The sequence below is a fragment of the Saccostrea cucullata genome, unplaced genomic scaffold (genome assembly GCF_032062105.1).
Source record: "Saccostrea cucullata isolate Sc308-1 unplaced genomic scaffold, CSIRO_AGI_Scuc_v1 ctg1417, whole genome shotgun sequence".
Taxonomy (NCBI): domain Eukaryota; kingdom Metazoa; phylum Mollusca; class Bivalvia; order Ostreida; family Ostreidae; genus Saccostrea; species Saccostrea cuccullata.
The window spans coordinates 17,983-42,540 of NW_026934104.1; the positions used below are offsets into that span (position 1 = coordinate 17,983).

The window sequence follows — 24,558 nt, forward strand, 5'->3', positions numbered from 1 at the left end:
ATTAGAAAGAATAAATCCAGAACTAAACTTAACTGTTCCTGCGCAATAAATATACAGTTTTTTCAATGAATGGCACTGTAGTTCTCCGGTCTGTCAAAATCTTTTTTTTTTCGGAGAGCTACAGTTCTGCAGCTAATTTAAGAGCAGTCCCATGATCTTGGCTATTCAAATACAACAGAAATTATTTTTAATGTTTCGTGTTGTATCTCTAACAAATCAGTTCTAGCTGACTTGAATCTGAAAGCATGAAACTGTTCCTATACTTCCTGTGAGATTGTTCAACTCCCATGAGTACTTTCAGTACTTTGATTTATCGACTTGGGTCAGTTGTACAATGATTAGAAACTTTGCTCTAGAGTCGCAGAGTAGGACTTCCCTAGTGGAATCCCACTGCTGCACGCATTTTTTGAGCCAAGGACTTCTCCCATCCATAAATTAAACATAATGACACTTATGAAAATATTAAGAGCGTTGGTACTCTGTCATTTCCATAGGTGCATTACCTTCCTGTGAAGACGCCATTTCTTACTGTTCATCATTCGGTCAGTCTCTGTGTGCAGACCCCACATACGCAGCTTATATGAGACAGAACTGTAGAAAGACGTGCAACCTCTGTTCATGTAAAGAAACATTATTCTTTAAATCCTAATATTGCTTGAGTTCAATATAAGCTCTGAAAATTCTTTACAGTTATTTACAACAACAGGATATCGAAAGAAAAGCAAATTTTATCTATGAAAAATGAACAAATGAGTCGAACGTCGATATACAACCTTTTATTCGTTTTCCAGATCCTGGAGAAAAGCTGACACCGAACAGTTTTACTTCTCCCTCACCCGTGGCCATTACAGACGGAAAAATCCCACCAACTGCAATGTAATCATAACGATTACACTTCATGTATACAAGTATACCAAGTATATGGTATAAAAATATGAACATTTTTATAGATATATATATAACAAGTTTGTGAAATAAATATTGTCATATTATCCACTTTAAGGCTTCTTTTTAAAAAAACAATATATAAATATTTCTAAGCTATCCCATGAATTTGTATAGATTATTATAATGTGAAACGCATCAAAATTAAGTTATCCCCGAGGAAAGGAATCGAAGGGGAAATTGTAGGGTGCCTGTGTGAAGGCAAGTGAATTAGTAAGTTTAGGTCTTGTGCGAAGTAGAAGTGACGAAATTTGACGGATTCGATGTCGCATGCCTTTGAATATAGATTTTAGTATAAATATTTGAAAGTTTTTGTTTCATATTATTTCTCTACATTCTTTTCCTCTTGAGTAAATAAAGTGAAGTCAAAATGTAATTTTTTATTACAATATTAATTTCATAAAGTATATTTCTTTCGTTATTTAAACTATGAGTATTTGTTTGCCCAAACATTTATTCTGATGTTTCTTGACTGTTTTGTCAGGATTTGTCGCATTCTGTTGTCCATGCGTTTTAGTACTGGATACATATGGCAGTATATTTATTGTTTCATAATATTAATGTTATCTAGTGCTTTGAGAAGCATTGAAATGTACGGGAGTATGGAGAGGTCGTGAATCAAACAGAGGTAAGGTTACACTGTTACATTAGAAAGATAAGACACTTCACCTCCAACACATGTTCACTATGGATTACAAACTATTCTCAAGGCTCTTCACTCTACTTATTCACATCCACTGGCCGAAAGGTAGTTTTTTTTAAATTTGACCCTTTTCATTGACTTTGTGAAATGACTTTTTTTTTAAATGAACAGATATGTACATGTTTTTTTTTAAATTTTTGTTTACAAAAAAAAATATGTATAAAGTCGAAGACAAACATGTAATACATGAAAGTGAAAGTGGAAAACAAGTGTGGGAAAGTTCAGACTGACTTTAAATGGAGAAATATTCAATGCCTGTATTTTTCTCCTATTGAATACCTTTATTTGGACCAAATCACTTTGATTTGAAAATATTGCACCAACAAAATCAAATAGGACATCACATGAGGTCTGGTCATCGTAGTCTTGAACAGACCTTTGAAAACCCTAGATTAAGATTCTTACCCATTAATGTTCTGTGTGTTTTTGAGTAGAGAAGTGGCAACCATTGGGTTTTCAAGATTTGCCAAAATGTAGACTAGTATTAAAATCAACACAAAGAACCAAGGTTGTTCAACAAGTGACAATTAGAAAAAAAACAATCATTTCACGTCATATAGATCATGTGTACATCTATATCTAATAGGAAAATTGAGTAGATATTTAAGTTAAGTTAGACTTCATTACAGATTAAAATTCTTTATAATCTACGACTTAAATCAGCAATGTCATTTAATGACATCAGATGAAGCTACGAAGAAGTACCAGACATATGAAACGAATCCTAAGAATAAAATACGCTAAGATACATGTATGTAAACTCAAAGACTTAAATTATTTCAGCATACCTGTTGTTTTTTTAGAATGTTCGTCAGAGTGGCTGGCATGGGGTCCTTGCAGTGTTACCTGTGGAGAGGGGGTTCGCACCAGACATTTTGATTCACAGATCCACGTTACGCAGACTTGGAGGTGTCATATGCAGCAATGTCCTGGTAAAGAATCATTACTTGTATATTTAAGTGAAAGAAAATAAACTTTTTTGTAAAAAAAAAAATACCTTAACAAAGTTTTCATTCTACGATGTCTATTGATTTCAAATAAGCTTAATTTGTAATTGAACGGGAAATTCACACCTTAATTCGACTCTTGGTAGTAATCTAAGAGAAAAATAACTCCTCTTTTTAAATGTTAATTCCGTTTATTTCTTCATTTTAGCTTTCATTCAATAAAATTTGAAAATCTTGAACTTTAAAGTCATGTGATATTCAGTTTTGCTTAACATTACTTATGAAATAAATTAAGAATTGAAAAGAATAAAGTTGAATGTGTCTGATATTGATTTCGAAAAATACAAACATTATTATAAATGCCAAACTGATGTTACATCTATTTAGACGTCTTTCAATGAATCAGTTCCAAATTGAAATGTGAGAGGTTCTACAATTATAATTGTGACTATTCTTTATGATTATATGCATCGATATAAACAAATATTCTTTAATTTTGATATTCACTTATACGGAAAGCCAGGAAAATTCATGTAACCCACGTAAATCCAAATAGATAACTTAACGTTTATCGCAGATACCCCTGGGGGTTGGAGTCATTGGTACTGGAGCGCATGTTCAGCTACATGTGGCCAAGGAATCAGGACAAGGACTCGAACGTGTACACATCCCACACCGGGGGAATATGGCGCGTATTGTGTAGGTCCGGCTTCACAGACGTATGAATGCAATGATCGACACTGCCCTGGAACTGATACTGCCACTGGTAATGTCAACTAGACATTTTGAAATACATTCCATTGAGAAAAAATTTAAAGCAACACATTAATAAATATGATTAAACAGAGGGATGATCAACCTTAAGTGAACACTTATAATTAGGATTGAATATTCTTATGGAAACCCGTGGTGGTTCTCTATTTGACACAAATAAAAATTTTCATTTATCATTTATTATATATAAATGATAATGCAGTTAAAATATGTACATTTATATGTTAATTTATTGTAAAAGTGACCAAACCAAAACATAACAAAAACATCATAAAAATCATATATATCTTAATATAATCTTATTATATCATATTATGTAATACAGATATGCATGATGCAAAAACGTACAGTAAACAGAGTGCACACTACACATTTAAGCAGTGTTAAAGATTGGGCAGCATCTGCATACTCTTAATAGACCACTGGAAACATTAAGGGGGATGTACAAGCCATATTGGATCTAGTCTGATGTAAACTAAGAAATACCAAGAATGCGCTAAATACTCTACTAAACTAGCCCAAAGTTACTCAAAGTGCTAATGCACTAATTACCTACTGTTAGAGACCAAAATTAGTAAACAATTAAGTTTATTTTGTCTTAATTAGAAGAAAATTAATCATGTTAGAACTGCGCAGGTACAGCATTCATGAGACGAAAAATGCATTGAAAATGGAGTTAGTTTGATTCATTGATAATATGGCTACAACCATTTGTTTCTTTTTTTTCTTGTCATTATCCATAATTCTTGAAAATTTGATTTTTTATGGGTGTCTTGCTGAGGCCATGTGTTTATTTTGGTCCGCCATTCCTCTGTCACACAGAGTTCGAATAACAATGATTTTAGAATAAATGCGACCATAATAACATCAAGACAAGAAATTACTAAGTAATAATCATTAGGTTATATTACTTACTACTTTTATTTGTTGCATCGCATCGTTTGATTAATGAAAAAACGCGATTTTAACCTCACTCCAGCAAATCGGGAAAAACTGTTCTGTATTCAACTCGAAATTCCTCGTTAATATTATTCCACTAAGCACATGGTTGGCATGTGCATATATCTGCTGTGGATAAATCCGTTGATTACCATGACTATATTTAATTTTCATGGAACAAGTCTTGATAATTTGCTGGTTTCTTTAAAACTCAAGAAAAAAAGATAAAAATGTCCTAAACATATGTGTTTACGGCGGGTCTTTTTTCTGTGGCGATAGAAGTTATTTTCAAATGGGGCACTGCAAGGAGGATGCTTAGCATTTAATTTGAAAATGTTAAACAATATGGAGTGCATGAAAAATAAATTGTAATTACATGTCTTACATTCGAAAAGTTGGTACATATGTCTATTTTGTTTAGAAGTTAAATAGAAAAAATAGGCAGTTATAGAATATCCTTCAGGCACCTCACATAAATAGGTAGAATGTTTGCAATGACCCACACATTGTATGGAGTAATGTTAGGACACAAAAACGCATCATGTCTCATTATGTTGACAACGTTGTAAGCTCTCGCTCATTGAACATACGAAGCTTGATAAAATATAATGAGTTGTTTCTATGAAATTTAGAAGCGAGCACAATGTTTGCAAAGAAAGGTCCATTGCATATATGCTATGTCTATCATCACAAAAAAGTGAGTGCTAACCCCCCCCCCCCCTTCCCCCGAAAAATCCTATGTTTGTTTTTCAAAATAGTGTCAAAGATTAAAAAAAATTGCATTACTAAGTATGTGATGGAACATGTACTAGCCTTATAATACCACTTGTTATAAAAATATTTGGTTGCCCTCTCTCCCGATCTACTGCCTAGAAATGGCCCGACTCATTTCTTTAACATTCCATTACACTATATTTTTTTTCTTTTCCTTCCGTCAACAATTCTGTTTAAATTTTAAGGATTTTTTTTCACCTATAAATACGGACCCAATTATTTTTCCCTGAGCTGGGAGGACCACCAAACATCATTTTAAAGATGTTTATAGGTTGATTTTTTCTCTTTACTTTGTACAATTGTTATTTTGAAAATATGGGAAAATAGAAAAAAAATTATTCATTAAATCTCCTAACCCACTCTGAATGATTTCATGCCTTTTCAACTGTTGCTCCTCTGTAATGATTTGACACAGTATACGAGGGGTGATCAAAAAGTAAACATTCAATATCTTAGGTATTTAATATTTATATCATTGTTGAAATATTCAAGTATTTTTCAAAGTGTAAAATTTTAATTGAAGGTCTTTGATAGCATATTGCTTTATTAAAAACACATCCCTTTTTCAAACTTGTTTTCACCGGGCAACGTTCAAGTATCATATTTAACCATCTGCCTTCCTTCACTAAAACGAACAAATTCTTATACGCTACTTCAAAGGCATTTCTAAGATATACATGTGCCACGAGTTCCACTGAGACAACCATTTTTTGTCAAAAGTACCTGAATAATGACGTCATTTTCAGATTGTGACATCACAAACAAGGATCAAAACTTCAGCGTATGCTATTTATAGAACTTGTGTTTGGCAATCTAATCTGAACTGTGGTTTTGTAGATATAGAGATATTTCGCGAAATTTTTGATAACGCTTCGTACTAGTAGGTACTAAAACAAGGTCATTCGTATCAATTTCATATGTGCCTAATTTCTTTGTGTTTTATTGTAGATAATTAAATTTTAATAGATAATATAATTTATCTGAGGCAAACTTACAAACTCTTAATTTTTAACTTTGATGGTGCTCATTTTTCCTTGCCTGGAATCAAAGAGTTTAAATTTTTTTTATATCAATACGTAAACTATGTAACAGCTGTTCCATGCCAAGAAATCTCGTCCGATTTCGACAGCGTTGGAGTCAATAAAAGTATAATTGATGCAAATCAGCCATATTCCCAAAACGCCAGCAAGACAATTTACGACAGCAGACTTTTGGGGGGTGGATCCTAGGTTTTAAGCTTTCTTAGTTAAAGAAAAAATAAACTTCTACCCCAGGAAGTAGTACAAATACCCTAAAAAGTTACCGTCAAATATCTTTATTTTCAAAATACGTTTATTTAAAAAAAATATTGGACTGAAGAAAATAAGAAAAAAAAAGAAAATATTCACTTTAAAATGAAAATATACACATAGCCAATCGGGTAACAGTATTCGTCTTCATCTTGTTCAACCAGGAAATGATGTAATGATGATGAAATTTGGTACTCTTTTATCTATATTTTTGACGCGGTACTTCCACAACTACCCGATGTCAATTTATTTGTACTGAGAAAAATATTTTGAAATTGAATTACGTAAAAAAAAATTGAAAGGCAGCTTATTTTATTAAAGAATTACTTTACTTTTATTATTTTAACCCCCCCCCCCACCCGAAAAAGACAAGGGGGGGGGGGGGGGGGCAAAGGCCTCTAAATAACTAATATTCTACCTATAATTTTAACCCAGTAAATTTTAAGATCCCTCCGTCAAAACTGCAGACATTAATTGTTTCCGCACGTCTTCCAGGGGAAGAATCAAAGATTAATGTTAATTCGGCTTTTATTGAGTTTGCTATACTGAGAGAATGCTAAGGTTTTCTTGGCATTGATAATAATACTAAATGGATTACTTCACACTATAACACCTTTCCTCTTTTAAAAGTGTTTATATTATTTGAAATATTTTGCAACTGTAATTCTCTTCTACATTTAAAGATTGTTATGTCCCTCCATATTAAGAAGAGGTCTGGAAAACAAGATTCTGTGCTAAAAATAGACCACGTGCTGCTATCCATGAACTACTTTCATGGTTCTTTACATTCTTTTTGAATACAATGGTACCTTGTTTTGAACTTGAAATTATCATTTTAAAGTGCAAAATTTAGACATTTTCTCAACAAATGGTTGTAGAGAGAACATTAACGCACAGTTTGCATATTTTTTTGAATTTTTTAAGGCTCTGCTGAATTCTGTAGCTGCGCAGTTCTAAGGAGCATATCAAAAGCATTTTTCTGCAAAAGTATAGATTATATATGCACAACATGCATTCGGTTATGCATATTTATTGTATCTTTATCAAAAAGACTTAAAATTTGATCCAAATATAATGTATTTTAGCCATTTGAAGATATGTTTACATTTTGCTCTCACTGCACTTAAAGTGGCCGTACATCCCCCTTAATAAACATTAGAAAGAGGCAAGCTAACCATTATAATTCTGTAAATATTAGACAATAAATATCCTATATTTTTGTAGTCAATGGAGGATGGGGTCATTGGAGTAGATTAAGCCATTGCTCGGTGTCATGTGGACGAGGAACTAGGACACGAACTAGAACGTGTTCGAACCCTTCACCTGCAAACAATGGCGCAGACTGCGTAGGTCAATCAACTGAGTATCATGCATGCTATGAACATTCGTGTCCAGGTAAGGACTCGACTATCCATTAATAAAATGATAGATCAAATCTAATCAAATAATGGCCTATTTTTGGAGAGAGAAAAAATTGTCCATCAGTAAAATTCAGATATTTATAGGTTTTCTCGAAACAGTGTCTCTAGTTCCTAATCTTGATAATTAAACTTTATATCTGCCTTTCGTTTAAAACTGATGCAAACAGTAAAGAATTAAATTATTTTTCTCTTATTTCTAGTTTAGGTTTAAAGCAATAGAAAATTTTTGTCTTCAGATATATCAAATATGAAAAATATCAAAAATGAATTTTCACTCTCTTTTTCCTTCTCTATATATTAACATTCATTTTAATCTTCTTTTTGAAATCCATTGAAAATCTATAGCATTTGCTACCCTTGAACACACACGAAATCCAGTAAATTATTGTAACATTATTAAAATAGTGCATTTAAATCAAACATATCATTTTATTCCTCCACACTATTCACTTGCGTCATTTTAACCTTCTACGTTACAAACTGTTCTTTCGTCTATGAAGCATACCATGTCTGAAAGGCGTTAAAATTCATAATAACTATTAATGAATAAGTAATTTTGAAGAGTAAATCAAATAATGTAAATTATATAGGGATTGAACTTTCATTTTTGGATGTCGCCGGTCCCATAACAGCATTTGTCTGTGACGATAAAGTATAAGACCGAGCTTACGCATGGTATTCAAATGGTGCTGTTCCGGACCAACTACAATCAAAATAAGAATTACATGTCTGAATATACTCATATGTATACCTTTTTTATTTTATATTAAATATACAATGTAGGTATCCAAGATACAGGAGTGATTCCTTAAATAATGAATACAAAATGTAACTGTCAAAATCAATCACACGTAGGGAAGTGATGTACTTCTTGAGTACTACTTAATGTGATTTTGCTCCACATAGCGTTAACTTTTAGCTCTTCAAACGGTAGTAAATGGTGGATGGAGCCATTGGAGCCCTTTTAGCCTGTGTTCTGCTACGTGTGGAAGGACAGGAATTAGGACAAGGACTAGAACATGCACACATCCAACACCTGCTAACGGTGGCACTACATGTGAGGGGTCATCCAGGGAAACTCTAAGATGCCATTTACATCACTGTCCAGGTAAAAAGAGTTAATGAGTTATTTATCTATTCAATAAGTAGTGTAAAGGTGCATGTTTTTCAGAGTTTAATGTATTTTTTTAAAAAAATCTATAATATTTTACCGAATCATAACAATTTAAAATCTTAAGAGTAATGTTAGGACATAAGGTCCAATAAGTTATACTTTTATTAGAAAATTAAGAACAACAGAGCTATAGTAACATACTGTTATCATCTTTATGCATAATTAACCACTTTGAAATAGAAAGAGGACTCTATAAGTATGTAGAAATTTACAGATAAATAAATAGGCATGACATTAACTCTCATTTTTTAAAGAGAGTTTAAAACTGAAAACAACTCGTAAAAGGAAACGTCATATAACGTACATTTCATTGATGGAACAACCATTGCTCAAGAAATCTGTACAGGTGATATACTAAACGTTGTTTACTGACAATACTTACCATATCATCTGCATATATTAATTTTTCTAAAGAAATAATGGAGGTAGTGTTTAGTGGATGTAAAAAAAAAAGTTGAAAATGAAAACTTTAAAGCAATAATTATAATGGTTTCTAAATACAGTGAGAACCGAGCAACAGAACTTCAATTCGTTTACAAATTTTACCAAAAATTATACCAGACGTTTGGGGGGAATATGAAGGAGAAGATCCGAAGACATTGTCAGTAAGGATTTAATGTTTAAGAATACTATGAAGTACTTCCGGGTCTTTTGCGATGGTTAATATCAGCTATTTTATAGACACGTGGTTTAAACAAAGACGCTAATTTGTGCTAATTTAATGATGTGTCTAATCATTTAAAAAAGAGAATTACACAAAACAATTGTGTGCGCTTATTTATATACATCTAGAGTTCGTAAATTGAACAATCCCTTTAAAAAGTATGTAGCAATAAGCAAGCAATATTTCATTCCGTTTTCACTTAACTGAAGGTAAAACTATATCAAATGTCATGGTTCTAACTTGTAACAATATTGTCTTTGTTTGTAGGGCTCATCATTAAATTTGTCTTTTAGAACTTGGTTTTGATTACACGTCTGGAACTCCGTCTTATAACTACACTTTACTTTCTAATGATAAAATTCTTCAGAATCCCTTATCAGTGTTTAAAACTTTTAACACTTAAGTCAACCAAGGTGAGTTTGATCAACCCCAATACTTAAACTTGATCCCTGATCTCTTCATAAGAATCCTTATTTCAAGGTTCAGAAAATGCTCGACCAACCCCCTATCATTACTCCTTAAAAAATATTCACGATTAAAGGAGAAACCCCAGACCACTTTGCTACAGCACATTCTAGAATTGGTGTAAATTAGATGTTATATCTCTATTGGACAATTATGTGAAAGAACTTGAGACATCAACTAGTGATATAGTTGTCTTTATGCTAGAAAGGGAATTTTGTGAGTGTTTAGAGGTCACATTCCCAATAATATTGCGGATACTACTGATATTTGAATTTTTTCTGTCAAAAAATTGAATGTTTATGACAGTACTAGTATTTTGCTGCATTTAATTTTTCTGGATAAAAATGTTTGAGTAGACATATTTGTACAAGTCGTATTTGTAGCGCAGAAAGGTCATATCACATTTATATAACACAGTAAAGCATTTGATCCTTTTTTTTTCTTTTTAATTAAGTCATCTTTGTTGAAATATATTTTACAAATAATTTGTTAGACTACTGACGGCAGGATCCAATCTCCTTAAATTGAAGTTTTATAAACGCCGTCAATTCAAAAGTAAATTTGTCATACTCGAACAGTTGATGGAGGCTGGAACACATGGGGCACCTTTGGTCATTGTTCTGTGACGTGTGGATCAGGACAAAAAACCAGAACGAGGTTATGTTCCCACCCATTTCCTGCACATGGTGGTGCTGACTGCACAGGTGTAAATTCTGAGGTGCTAAACTGCACTGAAAAACCTTGTCCAGGTAATGTTTAATTAACATTTTGCTTCAGATCAACGAAAACATAAAGAAGAAATCCAAATATTGATAAACATGTAAACCTCTTTTTCAAAAGAAAAAAGAAAGAAAGGAAACTGAATGAAAGCATGGTTGTTTATAAATTTACAAATAATTATATCCCGCCTTTTTTGTGGGCAGGCATTTTATTGATGCTCCTATTTTACATATGTGGTAACAGAAGGGGGTTTGTCGTGTATTTTTGTACATGTAAGAGTAATGTTTCTAGTCCTTTAGCCCCCTATCTAGTTGATTTGTGTAGATATTAATTTTATTTTCATATATAATATTATAACGGGTCCTGATAATATCCAGCACCTTGTGTATTATTATTATAGTTACATTATTACTATAGTTACATGTTTATGAATGACTCCTGTTTTGTAGATATCTTTTTGTCATTTAGAAAATAAATGACATTATTCTTTCTTATACTGTACATGTGTTCTTATTTCACCTGTCCTGGGCAAAAACAAAAAACAAAAAAACAAAAAAACGAGCTAAGTCTCCTTGGTAAGGTTATACAAACAAAGGAACATAAATAAGTATATAATAATTGATATGCTTTGATTAAAATCAAAAGGAAGTATAGTGAACTTCTAATTACATTGTACATACCTGATTTATGGAGTATTATATCAAAGTGTATAGATAATTGTTAATTATTCCAAATCTGTACACCATACACATCATGTCATAACAGTTGATGGCTCCTGGAGTGGTTGGAGTACTTTTAGTCAATGTTCACATACTTGTGGATATGGAATGAAAACCAGAAGGAGGACTTGCTCACACCCTGCGCCTGCGCATGGAGGTGCTTACTGTCAAGGAGTGAGAGTTGATTCCAGCATCTGCTCAGAACGGTTATGTCCGGGTACGATATTTATCTTTGACCTGTGTCAAACTTGTATGATAATTTCAAACTGTTTATACCGATACTTCTCCCTTCTTTTTTTTTTGTCATAAGGAGGGAAAAGAAAAACAGAGGGCAAAAATACAGACCTTTTGATCATGTTGGAGGTGTTAGCATCCCCTGTTGACTGGTCACGCCCTCCAAACACCCAATATATTGATCATGTAGACTTAGCATTCCGTAGTCAAATTCAGTAGGAAACAAATATAGATTGATTGTTTGTTGTTTAACGTCCCTCTCGAGAATATTTCACTCATATGGAGACGTCACCACTTGCCGATGGAGGGCTATCAATTCTGATCTATACACTTGCAACCATTGAGCAGTGAGGGATCTCAGTTTAAACGGTCTCATACGAAGAACCGGGGTCTCTACGTCCCATAGAGGGATTCTAACCCAATCAACTCATTATTCTGCGACTCTAAGGCAATGCTGTAACCACTGCGCCACACAGGCGACCTTCAGATATGACGTACGAAATGCATAATAAGGGCACATAAAAAACTGTAGAGAAATTTTGGAATTTGATTTTGAAGTCAAAAATAAATGAATAAATGTTTGGATTCCATGGGAAATTTGCTTTGATTCGTAAATCAATGTCACCAATGCTAAACAGCAATATTTCGGGTTATATCAGTGATATAAAATCAGCTTCATGTATTGCTTACAAAATCGGAAAACAGTGACGCCGTAAGAGCCATTTCAGCGTTTTTTCCTAATTATTGTCGTAAAAAGTAGAATATTTGGGAAAGATGTCCTGTCGAACATATGACTGCATGGAATTAAGTAGCTGCGCAAAAGTGTTGCGCACTCGAATTAGACTCGGCCTCGTTAAACTGCTCTCATATCATTCTAATTTAAAATGTATATTCATTTTTTTTGTAGTCAACGGAGGATGGAGTACATGGAGTAAATTTAGCCATTGCTCAGTGCATTGCGGAAGAGGAACAATGACAAGAACTAGAACGTGTTCGAATCCTACACCTGCACACAATGGTACAGACTGTGTTGGTCATGCAATGGAAACTCATCATTGCAATGGACATTTGTGTCCAGGTAAAGAGTTAACAATATGTTATAAAAACAATTGAACAATTCGAATTGAAAACCGTATATATACATTTACATCTTATTGCAAGTTATGACCCTAAGGAAAATGATTTTTTTTTTATTATAAACTATTCTTTAATTTATTGCATTTTAAGAAATGTGTTTTAAGATTATATTAAGCTTATACTTAATGTAAAGTGAATGGAGGTTGGAGCAGTTGGAGTCAGTACAGTCAATGTACGACATCTTGTGGCGGAGGGACTCAGGTTCGAACCCGTACATGTACTCATCCAAGACCTTTACATGGAGGGGCTAATTGTAAAGGTTATGCTATTGAAACACAAAAATGCTCAGAAAACGGTTGTCCAGGTAAATACTTACATAAACTAGAGGTACTGTGAGCAATGAGCTCACTAAATGATACCCCCGCCTCCCATAATGTCGATGTGTTGCTATATATTGTTTTACGGTAATGTGCAAAGAGGAATAACTCGTCCTATCAAATGTTATCCAGAAGCTTCTATTATGTGACGTCATAGGTAAACAAAAAATGGCAATGTCCATGTTTTGCTCTGGGAAACCTAAAATACGTATCGAATAAAAAAAGTAAAATAGGAGATACACAATGGCAATATGTAATAAAGATTCTGTGAAAGTTTCATTAAATTTCACTCAGTAGTATAAGAGGAGTTGCGGATAAGAGAAAAAGCGTAACAGACGGACGGACGGACGGAAATCCCGATCACTATATACCCTCCCGCTTTTCAAGCGGGGGGGTATAATATACACTTATTCACTGGTTGTGAGTGGGATAGCTCTTTTATCAAACCCGAGACAGGGAACTATTCCCCGAGGGCTTGCCCGAGGGGAATAGTTCCTGTCAAGGGTTTGATAAAAGAGCTATCCTACTCACAGCCAGTGCATAAGCGTTTTATTATACTGATGTATATTACAGTTTCTGAGTCTATTGATTTATCGCTGGAAATCAAAATTGGCGGCAAAAATTGCATGAAAATCTTCCCAGGGGTGGATAGCAAAAACTATACCCCGGGGTATAGCTGTCAATGCGTGGAAATTTTCAGAATATGAAAAATAGTCATTTTACCTCCTTAACTTTATATATAAAACGTTTCAACAGAAGTATAATAATAAACTTGATCATAAAGATTATACAATTGTTAAGATTAAAGTGGCTGGTTTTATTTTGTTTAAACATTTGAAATTCTGTGAATATATGTATACATTTTGAAAATGAACTATAAATTACATAGAATTCTTATAAATTATATAAATAGAATATTTTTGTGTCGCCTGCGGAGCAGGGCGGCACTAAGGGATCACTTTACCCGACATCTGTCTGTTTTAATTTTCTAGTTAATGGAGGATGGAGTACATGGAGTAGTTTTAGTCATTGCTCAGCGCATTGCGGAAGAGGAACAATGACAAGAACTAGAACGTGTTCGAACCCTTCACCTGCACACAATGGTGCAGACTGTGTAGGACAATCTACTGAGTCTCATTATTGCAATGAACATTTGTGTCCAGGTAAGGAATAAATAATCCGTTGTGAAAAACGAACAATATTTGATTTGATCCAAATTATGACTAGAAGGAAAAGGATTTTTTAATTATAAATCAATTTTTATTTACCTTTAGGGTGGATATTATAGCATTTTGGAAATGTTTTTCACATTTTAATTGCATTGAACATCTAAAATTATTGAATCTTAAGATGACATTTGGCTTATACTTAATGTAAAGTGAATGGAGAGTGGAGCAGTTGGAGTCAGTACAGTCAATGCACGACATCTTGTGGCGGAGGGACTCAGGTTCGAACCCGTACATGTACTCATCCAAGACCTTTACATGGAGGGGCTAATTGTAAAGGTTACGCCAATGAAACACAAAAATGCTCAGAAAACGGTTGCCCAGGTAGAATGATATTTATTTAAAATTATATGTATCATTTATAAATGATGAACATGTATGTATATATCTTTTTTGAATCCGTATGTAGGTGTATGCATTTTCATAAACTGTGACTTAAAAAACAAAACATAATTGCACTGCACTATTTATTCTAAATGTCGTTTTAAAAAAGTTTTTGAAAAGTTGAATATAAATATTGTTACAATTTAGCGTGATACAGCCAACAATTTTTTTTTTCAAAATTATAATGTTTGATACATATGAAGAAATAAACAAAAATGTAGCATGATTGATAAGTCTACAGGCTTAGCCTATTCAATGTACGGTAAAATTAATGTATACCAATTATTGGAACAGAGAAAGAATTCAGCGAGAGAAAAGCATGATTTTATTTCGATATTTCATTCAGTTAAGTCAGTCATGGAAATATCAGTGAAGAATGGTTTTGTTTCTTTTGAGTGAATGGCCAATGGAGTACATGGGGTCAATATAGTGAATGTACCAAGACATGTGGAAATGGTTCTAAAACAAGACAAAGATTATGTTCGAGTCCAGCTCCGTTAAATGGCGGAAAAGATTGTTCTGGGAATAATTCAGAGACTGAGCAATGTAACAGCACACCATGTCCTGGTAATTTGATCTGTAACGCTATTATGAGGATGTCTGTATTTTCAAAAAAGTAAATCTAACTTCAATGTTAGTATTTCAAGTAAAAAAGTTACCCCCCCTCCCCTTCCGAAAAAAAATTGTGAAGCCCTTAAGCAATATGATGAATCTTTTAATCAAAATATATGTTTAATTGATCTCTGACTAAACTTCTTCATAAAAAAAGTTGAAAAAGACAAAGAGAAATTTTTTGGAATCTTTAAATCAATTTTCTTGACATAATATAGAATGATGGTCGATTTTCTAGTTGATGGTAGTTGGAGTACTTGGACTGATTACAGTAGTTGTTCAGTCACATGTGGCGAAGGAATACAGGAAAGGGAGAGAACTTGTACAGAACCTCCCCCTGCACATGGCGGTACAGATTGTGTTGGGAGATCAACAGAAATCCAAAATTGTACTAAATCTAATTGCCCAGGTAAGTTACATTTTATTAGGGTTTACCATCAACCAAAGAGATGTCACTTCGCCATATAAGTCAAAGCGTTTAAAATGAAACAAGAGGGTCAATATGAAATAGAATTTATTAACAACTTTGTCTTGATATGTTTAGTGATGATAAATTGCAGTTCGATAGTAAATAAATATAATTCAACATTAAGTTGACGGCCATTGGAGCGATTGGAGTCTTTTTAGTGAGTGTAGCAAAACGTGCGGAAAAGGTTCTCAAAGACGTCAAAGGACTTGTTCTAACCCAGCGCCGTCCAATGGCGGATTGGTCTGTGTTGGGGATTACCAAGAAACTGTAGAATGTGAAGTAAAACCATGTCCGGGTATTGTAAAAACAATTTTGGTTGTCTTAATTAACTTAATTTCTGGTCTTTTTAATAATCTTATGCTTTACAACCTACCAAAGTTAATCTGCCTTATTCACTCCAAAGGAGATACAGAAAAATCATTTTGCAGATCTTCTGTTATTTTTAGTTTACGATCAAATTCAATTCAATTATTAAGAAACGGGAAATTCCATCAATATTGAATGCAAGTGACTGAAAATGCTGAAATGTTTGTACGTAAAGAAACTTTTTTTTACATACTAATTCTCATTCTCAATCTTCCTTTTCAGATCCCCTACATTGGGTAACAGTGCCAACTAATCAATTGGTAACACTTGGGAAACGGGTAAGTGGACTTTAGGTAAATCAATAATAGGCGCGGACAGGAATCCATCTCATAGATTCAGTAAGTGTAAGTAAAAGGAATCATAAACAGCAGAGAAAGCAGGTATCCTTTGAAACTTCATAAGTGGTATCATGCAGGTGGTCAAGGGGAGTAAGCAACCCCATGTTGACCAGCCAGACCCACTGTCCTCCGATACATAACATGTTTCAGGCAGACAAAGAATTGTAGTCATTTTTTTGCAATCAATTAAAGCAATGTCGAAAAAGTGCCGCGGAACAGGCAGACAAAATACGATCCGATGATAGATTATATTTACTAATAAGGTATTTATGACAATTGTAAAATTCGTGTAAAGCTGACTTCTAAAGGGGTTAATGAAATCTTTGTTACACCAACTTATTTGTCAGAAGCTGGCCTCTGTTTTATTGATCGTATCCAGAGCATTCTCTATTGTATAGAATCATTTGGGGGGCGTGGGCACCAAACATGTACAGCTCACGCTGTTGATGTTAGATTTGGGTCATGATATTATGATAGTATCTATGGGTTTGTAGATTTTGAATGTTGTGTATTAGTATTCATGCATTGATTAAAACTGGGGAATAGAACATGATAACACGTGGTATTTACCAATTAATGAGTAAAACACAAATACTTTCTGTTTATTACGAAATTTTACAGAGGGTGTTTTCTATGAATAAAACCTTTCTGTAACAGTTAAATTCAATTGGTGTAAAATCTAAAAAGATTTTTTTTTCTAGAAAAGATATTCGATGAATTGTGGTAAATGTCTGTTTCTTATTTATGTTTTTAAGTAAAGTTCTTTCAGCATTTACTTTGTTTTTTTTTCTTCTTCTTCATTTTGAGAAAAATGTGACGTTGTGCGTTTTAATTTCAGAGAAAAAGAGATGTACATCATTAAAATGGAAAGCTATATGCCTGAGTAAAATGGAAAGCTATATGACTGAGTAATATAATAAAGAAATAATATATCTTAAACAATAAATTGTTTTATTTAAATAATTATAAGGCTGTTAAAACACAAATCCTGACTTGTACTTTGATGAATTAACATTCACAATTGCATAATTAATTCAATATTTACTCGAAATTTTAAAAAGAAAACCCATCGCTTAAATACATTTATCTAATTGCAATTGTGAATCATTGTTTTAAAAGATACATCTTAAAGGATTTCCACTAGCGAGATAATCAAATTTGTTCCTTCATTCAACGAAACGTTGCATTAAGAAATGAGAAATCAGTATTGACCGGTGTCCTGTCAAAGAGCAGATATACACTATCATTTAATCTTTTTAGAATAAAACTACAAAGATATCCACATCAGCAAATGTATTTATGTCAATAATAATAATGAAATACTGTATTGCAAAAAATTTGGCAAATAACAAAAAAAATATATCAGGGAGGATTTTTCAAAGAGTATTCTTTTTTTAAATAAATTGGGAAGAACAAGAGGCTCATGGACCACATCGCTCTCCTGATTAGCATTGGTTAGAATAAAAGCAGAAATCACTTCAGTATTGAGAAGCGGTCCAATCCTGTCCAGGAAGGCGCTCATAAACAAGTTTGTATCTACGTTAGATAGTTCTATTTTAATATAATTCATAATAGCTTTAAAAAGATTTTAATAGACTTTTTCATATATATTCCCATGTAAAAGATAGATGTTATTGTGTCCCCCTACCCTCCGAGGTATTGATTTGAATAAGCTTGATTTTATACCAAATGAGGATGCTCCTTGGTTCCATATTAATGTAATCTGTCATGGCTTGATAATTGGATCTGACTTTTACAGATGATGGTTTACTTTTACAATTACATCAGCATTATACATGTATATATGGAGGTAAAGAAATGGTAATTGAAAGTAAACAGTCTTAGATCACTTATTTTAAAAGGTCCTAAAACCAACTGGCGTCGGAATTTCATCTAATTATGGATTCTGTTGAAAATTACGCCAGACGATGGGCCAGATATGAAAAAGAAGACGTTGACACCTTGTCAGAATGGATTAAATGTATCAGATCCATGGTAAAGTCACGTATTAAAAGACTGATGGGCAATATGAAAACCATCTATCCTTCTGTGTTCAATAATCCAGAAGTGAAAAAAGAATTAGATAGATTACATGATCAGTACGTACTGGTCCCTGCCGACAAAGCAGGTAACAACATTGTCTTCGTTTGTAAGGCTCATTATATAAATTGTTTTTTAGAAGAACTTGGATTTAATTCTACAAGTAACAATCCTACTTATACTCATACCTCCCTTTCTTAGGAAGAAATTCTTCGAAGTCATATGTCAGTTTTAAATATTTTTAATATTCCACAGAGCCAAAACGAATTTGAACTACCCTATATATATTGGATTCCGAAACTTCATAAAAATCCTTACAAACAAAGATACATTGCGGGTTCCAGTTCAACCAAGCCTCTTTCATTACTTCTCATCAAGATATTGACAGTTGTTAAGGAAAAACTTCAAGAGTACTGTGCAACAATATATTTAAGAAATGGTGTGAATCAGATGTGGATACTCAAAAATTCCAAAGAACTTTTGGACAATTTGAAATCACAAGATTTTTCCAAAATCAACAGCTTAAAAACTTACGACGTTTCAACTTTATACACAACCATTCCCAACGATAAATTAAAGTCCAGACTTTTTGATATCATTGACAGCTGCTTTTTCAATAAAAATGGAACTCGTAAATTTACTTACCTGGTCATTGGTTATTTGCAAAATTATTTTGTTAAAACACATTCTGATTGCACACACAAGTACATGTACTCTGAAGCTGACATCAAAGAGATGCTTGAGTTTCTGATTGACAATATCTATGTGGTTTTTGGAGGCCAGGTATTCCCACAATCTATTGGAATTCCCATGGGTACCAATTGCGCTCCGTTATTAGCAAACCTAAATATTTTTATATTGATATGAAGCAGAATTTGTGCAAAATCTTATGCGTGAAAAGAAGAAAACACTTGCTGTGGCCTTCAACTCGACATTTAGATATATCGACGACGTATTGTCAGTTAACAATGGTAATTTCCATTCCTACGTCGATACGATTTATCCTGCTGAGCTTGAGATAAAAGATACCACAGAGTCTGACACATCTGTTTCATACTTGGATATTTTACTTGAAAAGGACGTTAATTGTAATCTAACAACCAAGCTATATGATAAACGTGATGACTTTAACTTTTCTATCGTCAACTTTCCTTAACTTATGCAGCAATATACCTTCATCACCTGCATACAGAGTCTATATATCTCAGTTGATTCGATACGCAAGAGCATGCTCTACGCATGAACAATTTCTAAAACGAGGTAAATTATTGACAAGCAAGCTGATGAAACAAGAATATTCTCGTTAAAAGTCATCATTTCTATAGTCTATGGTCGATATAATGACCTTGTCAGCAAATACATTTTATCATTGAGTCAAATGCTGACTGAAGTTTTTCATACTAATTGTTGGTCCATTATTTATACACTGAATTGACGACGGATTTTTCCGTTATTTCCCGATCATGACAAGGAGCACAAGGGAGAGTGAATGGTCAGCAGGGGATGCTCACTCCTCCATGGCGCCTGATCCCACCTCTGATGTTTCGGAGGTCCGTGTTTGCTCTGCTCCTATTTTGCATTGTGTTATGGACTTTGAGATTGAATACTGTTCGTTATCTCCATACCTTTCAGTCTATTGTAAAAGTCAACGTTTCTGGCAGAAGTCCAATATACTGTCCTTGAGAAAATTTTAAAAGATCTTTCTCAATTTTTCTATGCACAACTTAGATCGCATAATTGGGCCCAACCCTCGCTTTAGGAACACGAATTTGAATAACGATGGTTCGCTCACATAGAAAGAATTTATTTCATTCGCCTAAAGAAATTATGTGTCAAAGATGGTTGACCCATTGAGTCTTGAGAGAGTGAAGTCGAAAATTTGAAAGTTTACAGACGACACACGGACACCGGACATCAAATGTCAGAAAAGCTAATTAAGCTTTCAGCTCACGTGAGCTGAATAAGTTTAAAAGTTTTATTTTCTCTCTGTGTTCTATTGTAAAGCTTCCCACTTCGGAAATGTGTATTCTGTTGGGCTCCACTTCTTTTTGATAAATCCAGATGTTAACTTATCCGTGTAGAATGCTGCTCAAAAGAAAAGATATATTTCATCATTACTATCTTTGTTATTGTTTTCTTCAATCAGAAATTCATATTGAGTAGTGTGTCATAAAGGAAGTTACCCTTTTTAAGGTGACCCACAAATTACGTGGTAAGGTTACAAAGGAACCTTGTGTTGTTTTAGCTAAAACGTAAAAAATATCGATGAAAGCAGGTTGAAATGGCTCCTTTATTATTTGAACTTGGGCATGATGAACATTACACAACACAGATCACATCTTGAAATCGCCATGATTGACTAGAGGGTACGCGAATCCGTGGTTAAACGTGCAAGAAACACAAATTTAACACCGAGTCCATATTTTATCTTAAAATGACCTGTCATGATTCATTTCAATTTTTTTTTATCATAATTACAAAATACACTACACATAGGTACCTGGACACGGTTGATCGTTACATAAAGTCGTTTTAACTGAAGCGCCGACACAAAATTGCCCACCATTGGCAGGAATAGGGTTGCTACAGGTTCTGTATCTAATCCGCATTCCTCCTCCGCAAGATTTAGAGCACTTCACCATTTCTTTCCAGCTACTCCAGCCGCCATTCACTATAATAAAAGATGAAATATATCGACACTAATTTCTTTTTATCTTTAATAACTTCAAACAAGCCTTTTGGTATTTTTAAGTTCCTCAAAATCTTGCTACATTTTCTGCTGTATTCATCTTACGTGGAATTTTATCACAGGGAATGCTGTTGCAGTCCTTGCTCTCAATCTGTTTGTCTAGACATACACTGGATGTAGAAACTATTCCTGTGCAGTTCATTTGACGAGTTCTTGTTTGGGTTCCTTGTCCACAGGTACGCGAGCACTGACTAAAGCCTGACCAAGTAGTCCATACAGCAATCATGTCTGTTGAGAAAAATGTGTAGTAAAAGTATACAGTATATGATTCACTTATTGACCGTCTCCTAGCTTACAGGTGTTTAGGTTTGATAATGTGTGATCAAAATACACATCGCCAGAAGGGACGTAGCATTTACAAAGTTGGAAATACACAGCTAGCGTTTGTTTCAGTCAAAACATGTGATGATAATGAAAAGGGCGGGTACAATACAATCCAGGGGTCTAAGTGATATTGTATTAAAATTCTAACTCGAAATTGATTATCAATCTACCCAGGTTTTTATTTCTTTCACAAAGTATATTTTATGAATCTTTGAGTCAAAAGACAGATAACTTCAATTTCCTAATATTTTAAAATTTATATTTTAATGAGTGTCTTATTAAATATACATCTATATACATTATTTGAAACTACATTTATTCTAGGGTTGAAATTATTTGTAACTTTAAAAAAAAAAGAACTCTTAACGTATTTATTCTGGAGTTGAAATTATTTGTAATTTCAAGAAAACATTTATTCGTTGCTTATGAAAATATCTTTGATGGTTTGAAATTAACTTCGCACTGGAATTTTAATCCTATAAGACGCCCCTGTCGAATTCCATCCTCCCATATCTTTATTTATCCTAAAATATTTTGACTGAAACTGACTGAAATCACGTAAGCTGCATACTAGCATTTCCAATTTTTCCTGGTAATATTCTGCATTCTGGTTTGATACATTCTTCGTTATACTTTCTTTCGAAATTTTGATTAAGTGAATACACATGTGGGACTTTCTACAGCAAATTTTGTTTACTAAATTTATTTCAAGTAACATACATATGCTCAGTATTATGGCTTAGGATGAGAGAATGATTATGTGCAATTTTTCTGCTTAAAGGAACAACAGAGATAGATAGGGTGTTGGTTTATATAAAATCCCATTTGCATTTCAAGTTCTATTTACATGTATTGATAGATGACTTTCTAAGGTAAAAGATATTTTTTGCAATTCTATTGGCATATTAGCAATAATATAAATATTAAAGAATAAAACTAAATAATTAAGCATATGCTTACCTCCACAAGGCTTTTCAAAGCATTCGATTTGTTAGTAGCTGGACCCGGGCAGAAAGAACCGCCATTTGTTGGTTCTGGGTCACTGCAACTTCTTGTTCTTAAACGGTAACCTTTCCCACACACACTGGTACATCTCCCAAACGACGACCACTGAGACCACCCGCCATTGTCTTGTTAGTTAAAAAGGAAAAGATTATAATTAACTTTGCTGGACAGGAACACTGAAATGACTCCATTTTTACTGATAATCTCCGGATAGACCTTTTCCAACCCTTAATGTTGACTCAATGTTTAAGAGAACTTCAATCAAGCTAGTTGATGACCTAATTTACTAAATACAAACAAATTCTTGTTGGCACTTCCTTTTAGGAAAATATCAGCCCATTTATTCCTTCAAAAACCCTGTAATTCCATGTAGAACACTTACGATTTTGACATTTTGAACACCACTCAATCAAACTAACCCTACGTTGGAAAACTTAAAAGCTACAATGAAGCGCATTGAAGTGGTAAAATTTTCCGTTTGGATGGAACGTTTTGAGTTTCTTTCGACACGCCCATTTTTTTAGAAAAGAAAAATCGGTCAAATGATTTAATCGAATACCTGTAGAACAGGTATTCCATAAATATAATAGCCAATCAAATTGACGGTCTACATAAACAGCGAGTAAGCACGTGTTCGACTGATACATGTGTTATGCTAACTCCAATAAACATGATAAAATCATAATTATGTACAAATTCGTTGCAGTGCGTCTTTTACAAAAGTGGGGACTCTGTATATAGTTTTCTCTTATTTAAAAATCTTCATTTTAGTGTAACTCATGTTGCTTGTCGCGGAAAGTGGGGTGACCTAAAACATTACGACGAATAATTCTTTCTCGTTTCTAAAGAAATGGGCGTGTCGTTACGTTATAATTGACGTTCAAAACATGACTCAGAATGTTTCATCCAAATGGAAAATTTTACCACTTCAATGCGCTTCATTGTATTATGGTTTTATTTCATTTTGTAATGTTATTCAGCCCCTTAACCTCATTTCTTATTTACCGATCTAGTCTTTATTTAGTTTTACTTTTCCATAAGAAAACATTTCCACTGTTTCAATTAAAACTGTACGTATTCAATTAAACGGATTGTTTTTTTTTATTTAAAGCAATATGAGCTGCAACTTTGATGTCAAAATTTTCTGTTGCAAAATTGTCATTAACTATTTCAAGACAGAGAAAAAGAACATTTATAAACTTTTGTTGTTCGTATTTGTGATAGAGGAACTATTAACAAGCTCTTCATGATGCAAAATTACATTATTGTTGTATTGTACAATATCGTTTTCTTAAATAATACTAAATATTTGATTGTACAGAGATCTTTCTCTTGGAACAATTCAATAATTCATTTTAGTGTATTTGATCCTAAAGGTTTATCATAATGACAGACACATTTTAATAGCAAAATTAAATTCTGAAAAATGCAACTCATATTGCTTTCATAAAAATTCCTTAAAACCTATAGAAAGTTTACAGTGTTTGTTTACAATTCAAATTTAAAATGTTAAAAATTCTGATAAATCAATTAGGAATTTTAAAAAATTAAATGTGTAATTACTTCAACATTTACCAAACGTAAATAAATAAAAAGTTTCTTTTTTATTTTTTAGCAAGCATAATGCATGTAAATATGAAATAATTAACAATTAATAATTGAGCAAAAAACTTACGAGATACAACCAAAACAAAATTGTACAAAATGAAAATGACGAAAATCAAACGCATAATGGCTTCTAATATCAATGTTGGCAGAAGAATTGAATTTGGAAGTTGTAAAAATGAAGCAATATGAACAGGTTTGTGTATTTATAGGACTTC

The 24,558-nt window shown here is 33.2% G+C and overlaps 2 protein-coding genes across 5 annotated transcripts; one reads left to right on the forward strand and one right to left on the reverse strand.

Annotated features, from left to right (window-relative positions):
* Positions 1 to 935: 935 nt before the first annotated feature.
* Positions 936 to 17,525, forward strand: LOC134239950 (SCO-spondin-like). 3 transcript variants are annotated; one of them, XM_062722077.1, is made up of 16 exons: positions 936 to 1,693; positions 2,452 to 2,580; positions 3,173 to 3,361; positions 7,596 to 7,766; positions 8,727 to 8,900; positions 10,674 to 10,844; positions 11,581 to 11,751; positions 12,676 to 12,846; positions 13,039 to 13,209; positions 14,215 to 14,385; positions 14,602 to 14,772; positions 15,229 to 15,399; positions 15,683 to 15,853; positions 16,038 to 16,208; positions 16,502 to 16,557; positions 17,456 to 17,525. In XM_062722077.1, the coding sequence occupies exons 1-16, from the start codon at positions 1,624 to 1,626 to the stop codon at positions 17,477 to 17,479; spliced, it is 2,352 nt and encodes a 783-aa protein (XP_062578061.1). In that variant the 5' UTR covers positions 936 to 1,623; the 3' UTR covers positions 17,480 to 17,525. The 3 variants fall into 3 exon arrangements, with proteins under 3 accessions (XP_062578061.1, XP_062578060.1, XP_062578062.1); XM_062722076.1 differs by lacking the exon at positions 936 to 1,693 and adding an exon at positions 1,704 to 1,840 and having other exon boundaries at positions 2,340 to 2,580; XM_062722078.1 differs by lacking the exons at positions 936 to 1,693; positions 11,581 to 11,751 and adding an exon at positions 1,704 to 1,840 and having other exon boundaries at positions 2,340 to 2,580.
* Positions 17,526 to 20,398: 2,873 nt separating this feature from the next.
* LOC134239952 (semaphorin-5A-like) lies at positions 20,399 to 22,869 on the reverse strand. 2 transcript variants are annotated; one of them, XM_062722085.1, is made up of 5 exons: positions 22,691 to 22,869; positions 21,452 to 21,634; positions 21,158 to 21,328; positions 20,841 to 20,902; positions 20,399 to 20,745 (listed from the first exon to the last, which is right to left on the reverse strand). In XM_062722085.1, exons 2-5 carry the CDS (start codon positions 21,630 to 21,632, stop codon positions 20,722 to 20,724), a joined length of 438 nt encoding a protein of 145 aa, XP_062578069.1. In that variant the 5' UTR covers positions 21,633 to 21,634; positions 22,691 to 22,869; the 3' UTR covers positions 20,399 to 20,721. The 2 variants fall into 2 exon arrangements, with proteins under 2 accessions (XP_062578069.1, XP_062578068.1); XM_062722084.1 differs by lacking the exon at positions 20,841 to 20,902 and having other exon boundaries at positions 20,399 to 20,742.
* Positions 22,870 to 24,558: the final 1,689 nt, after the last annotated feature.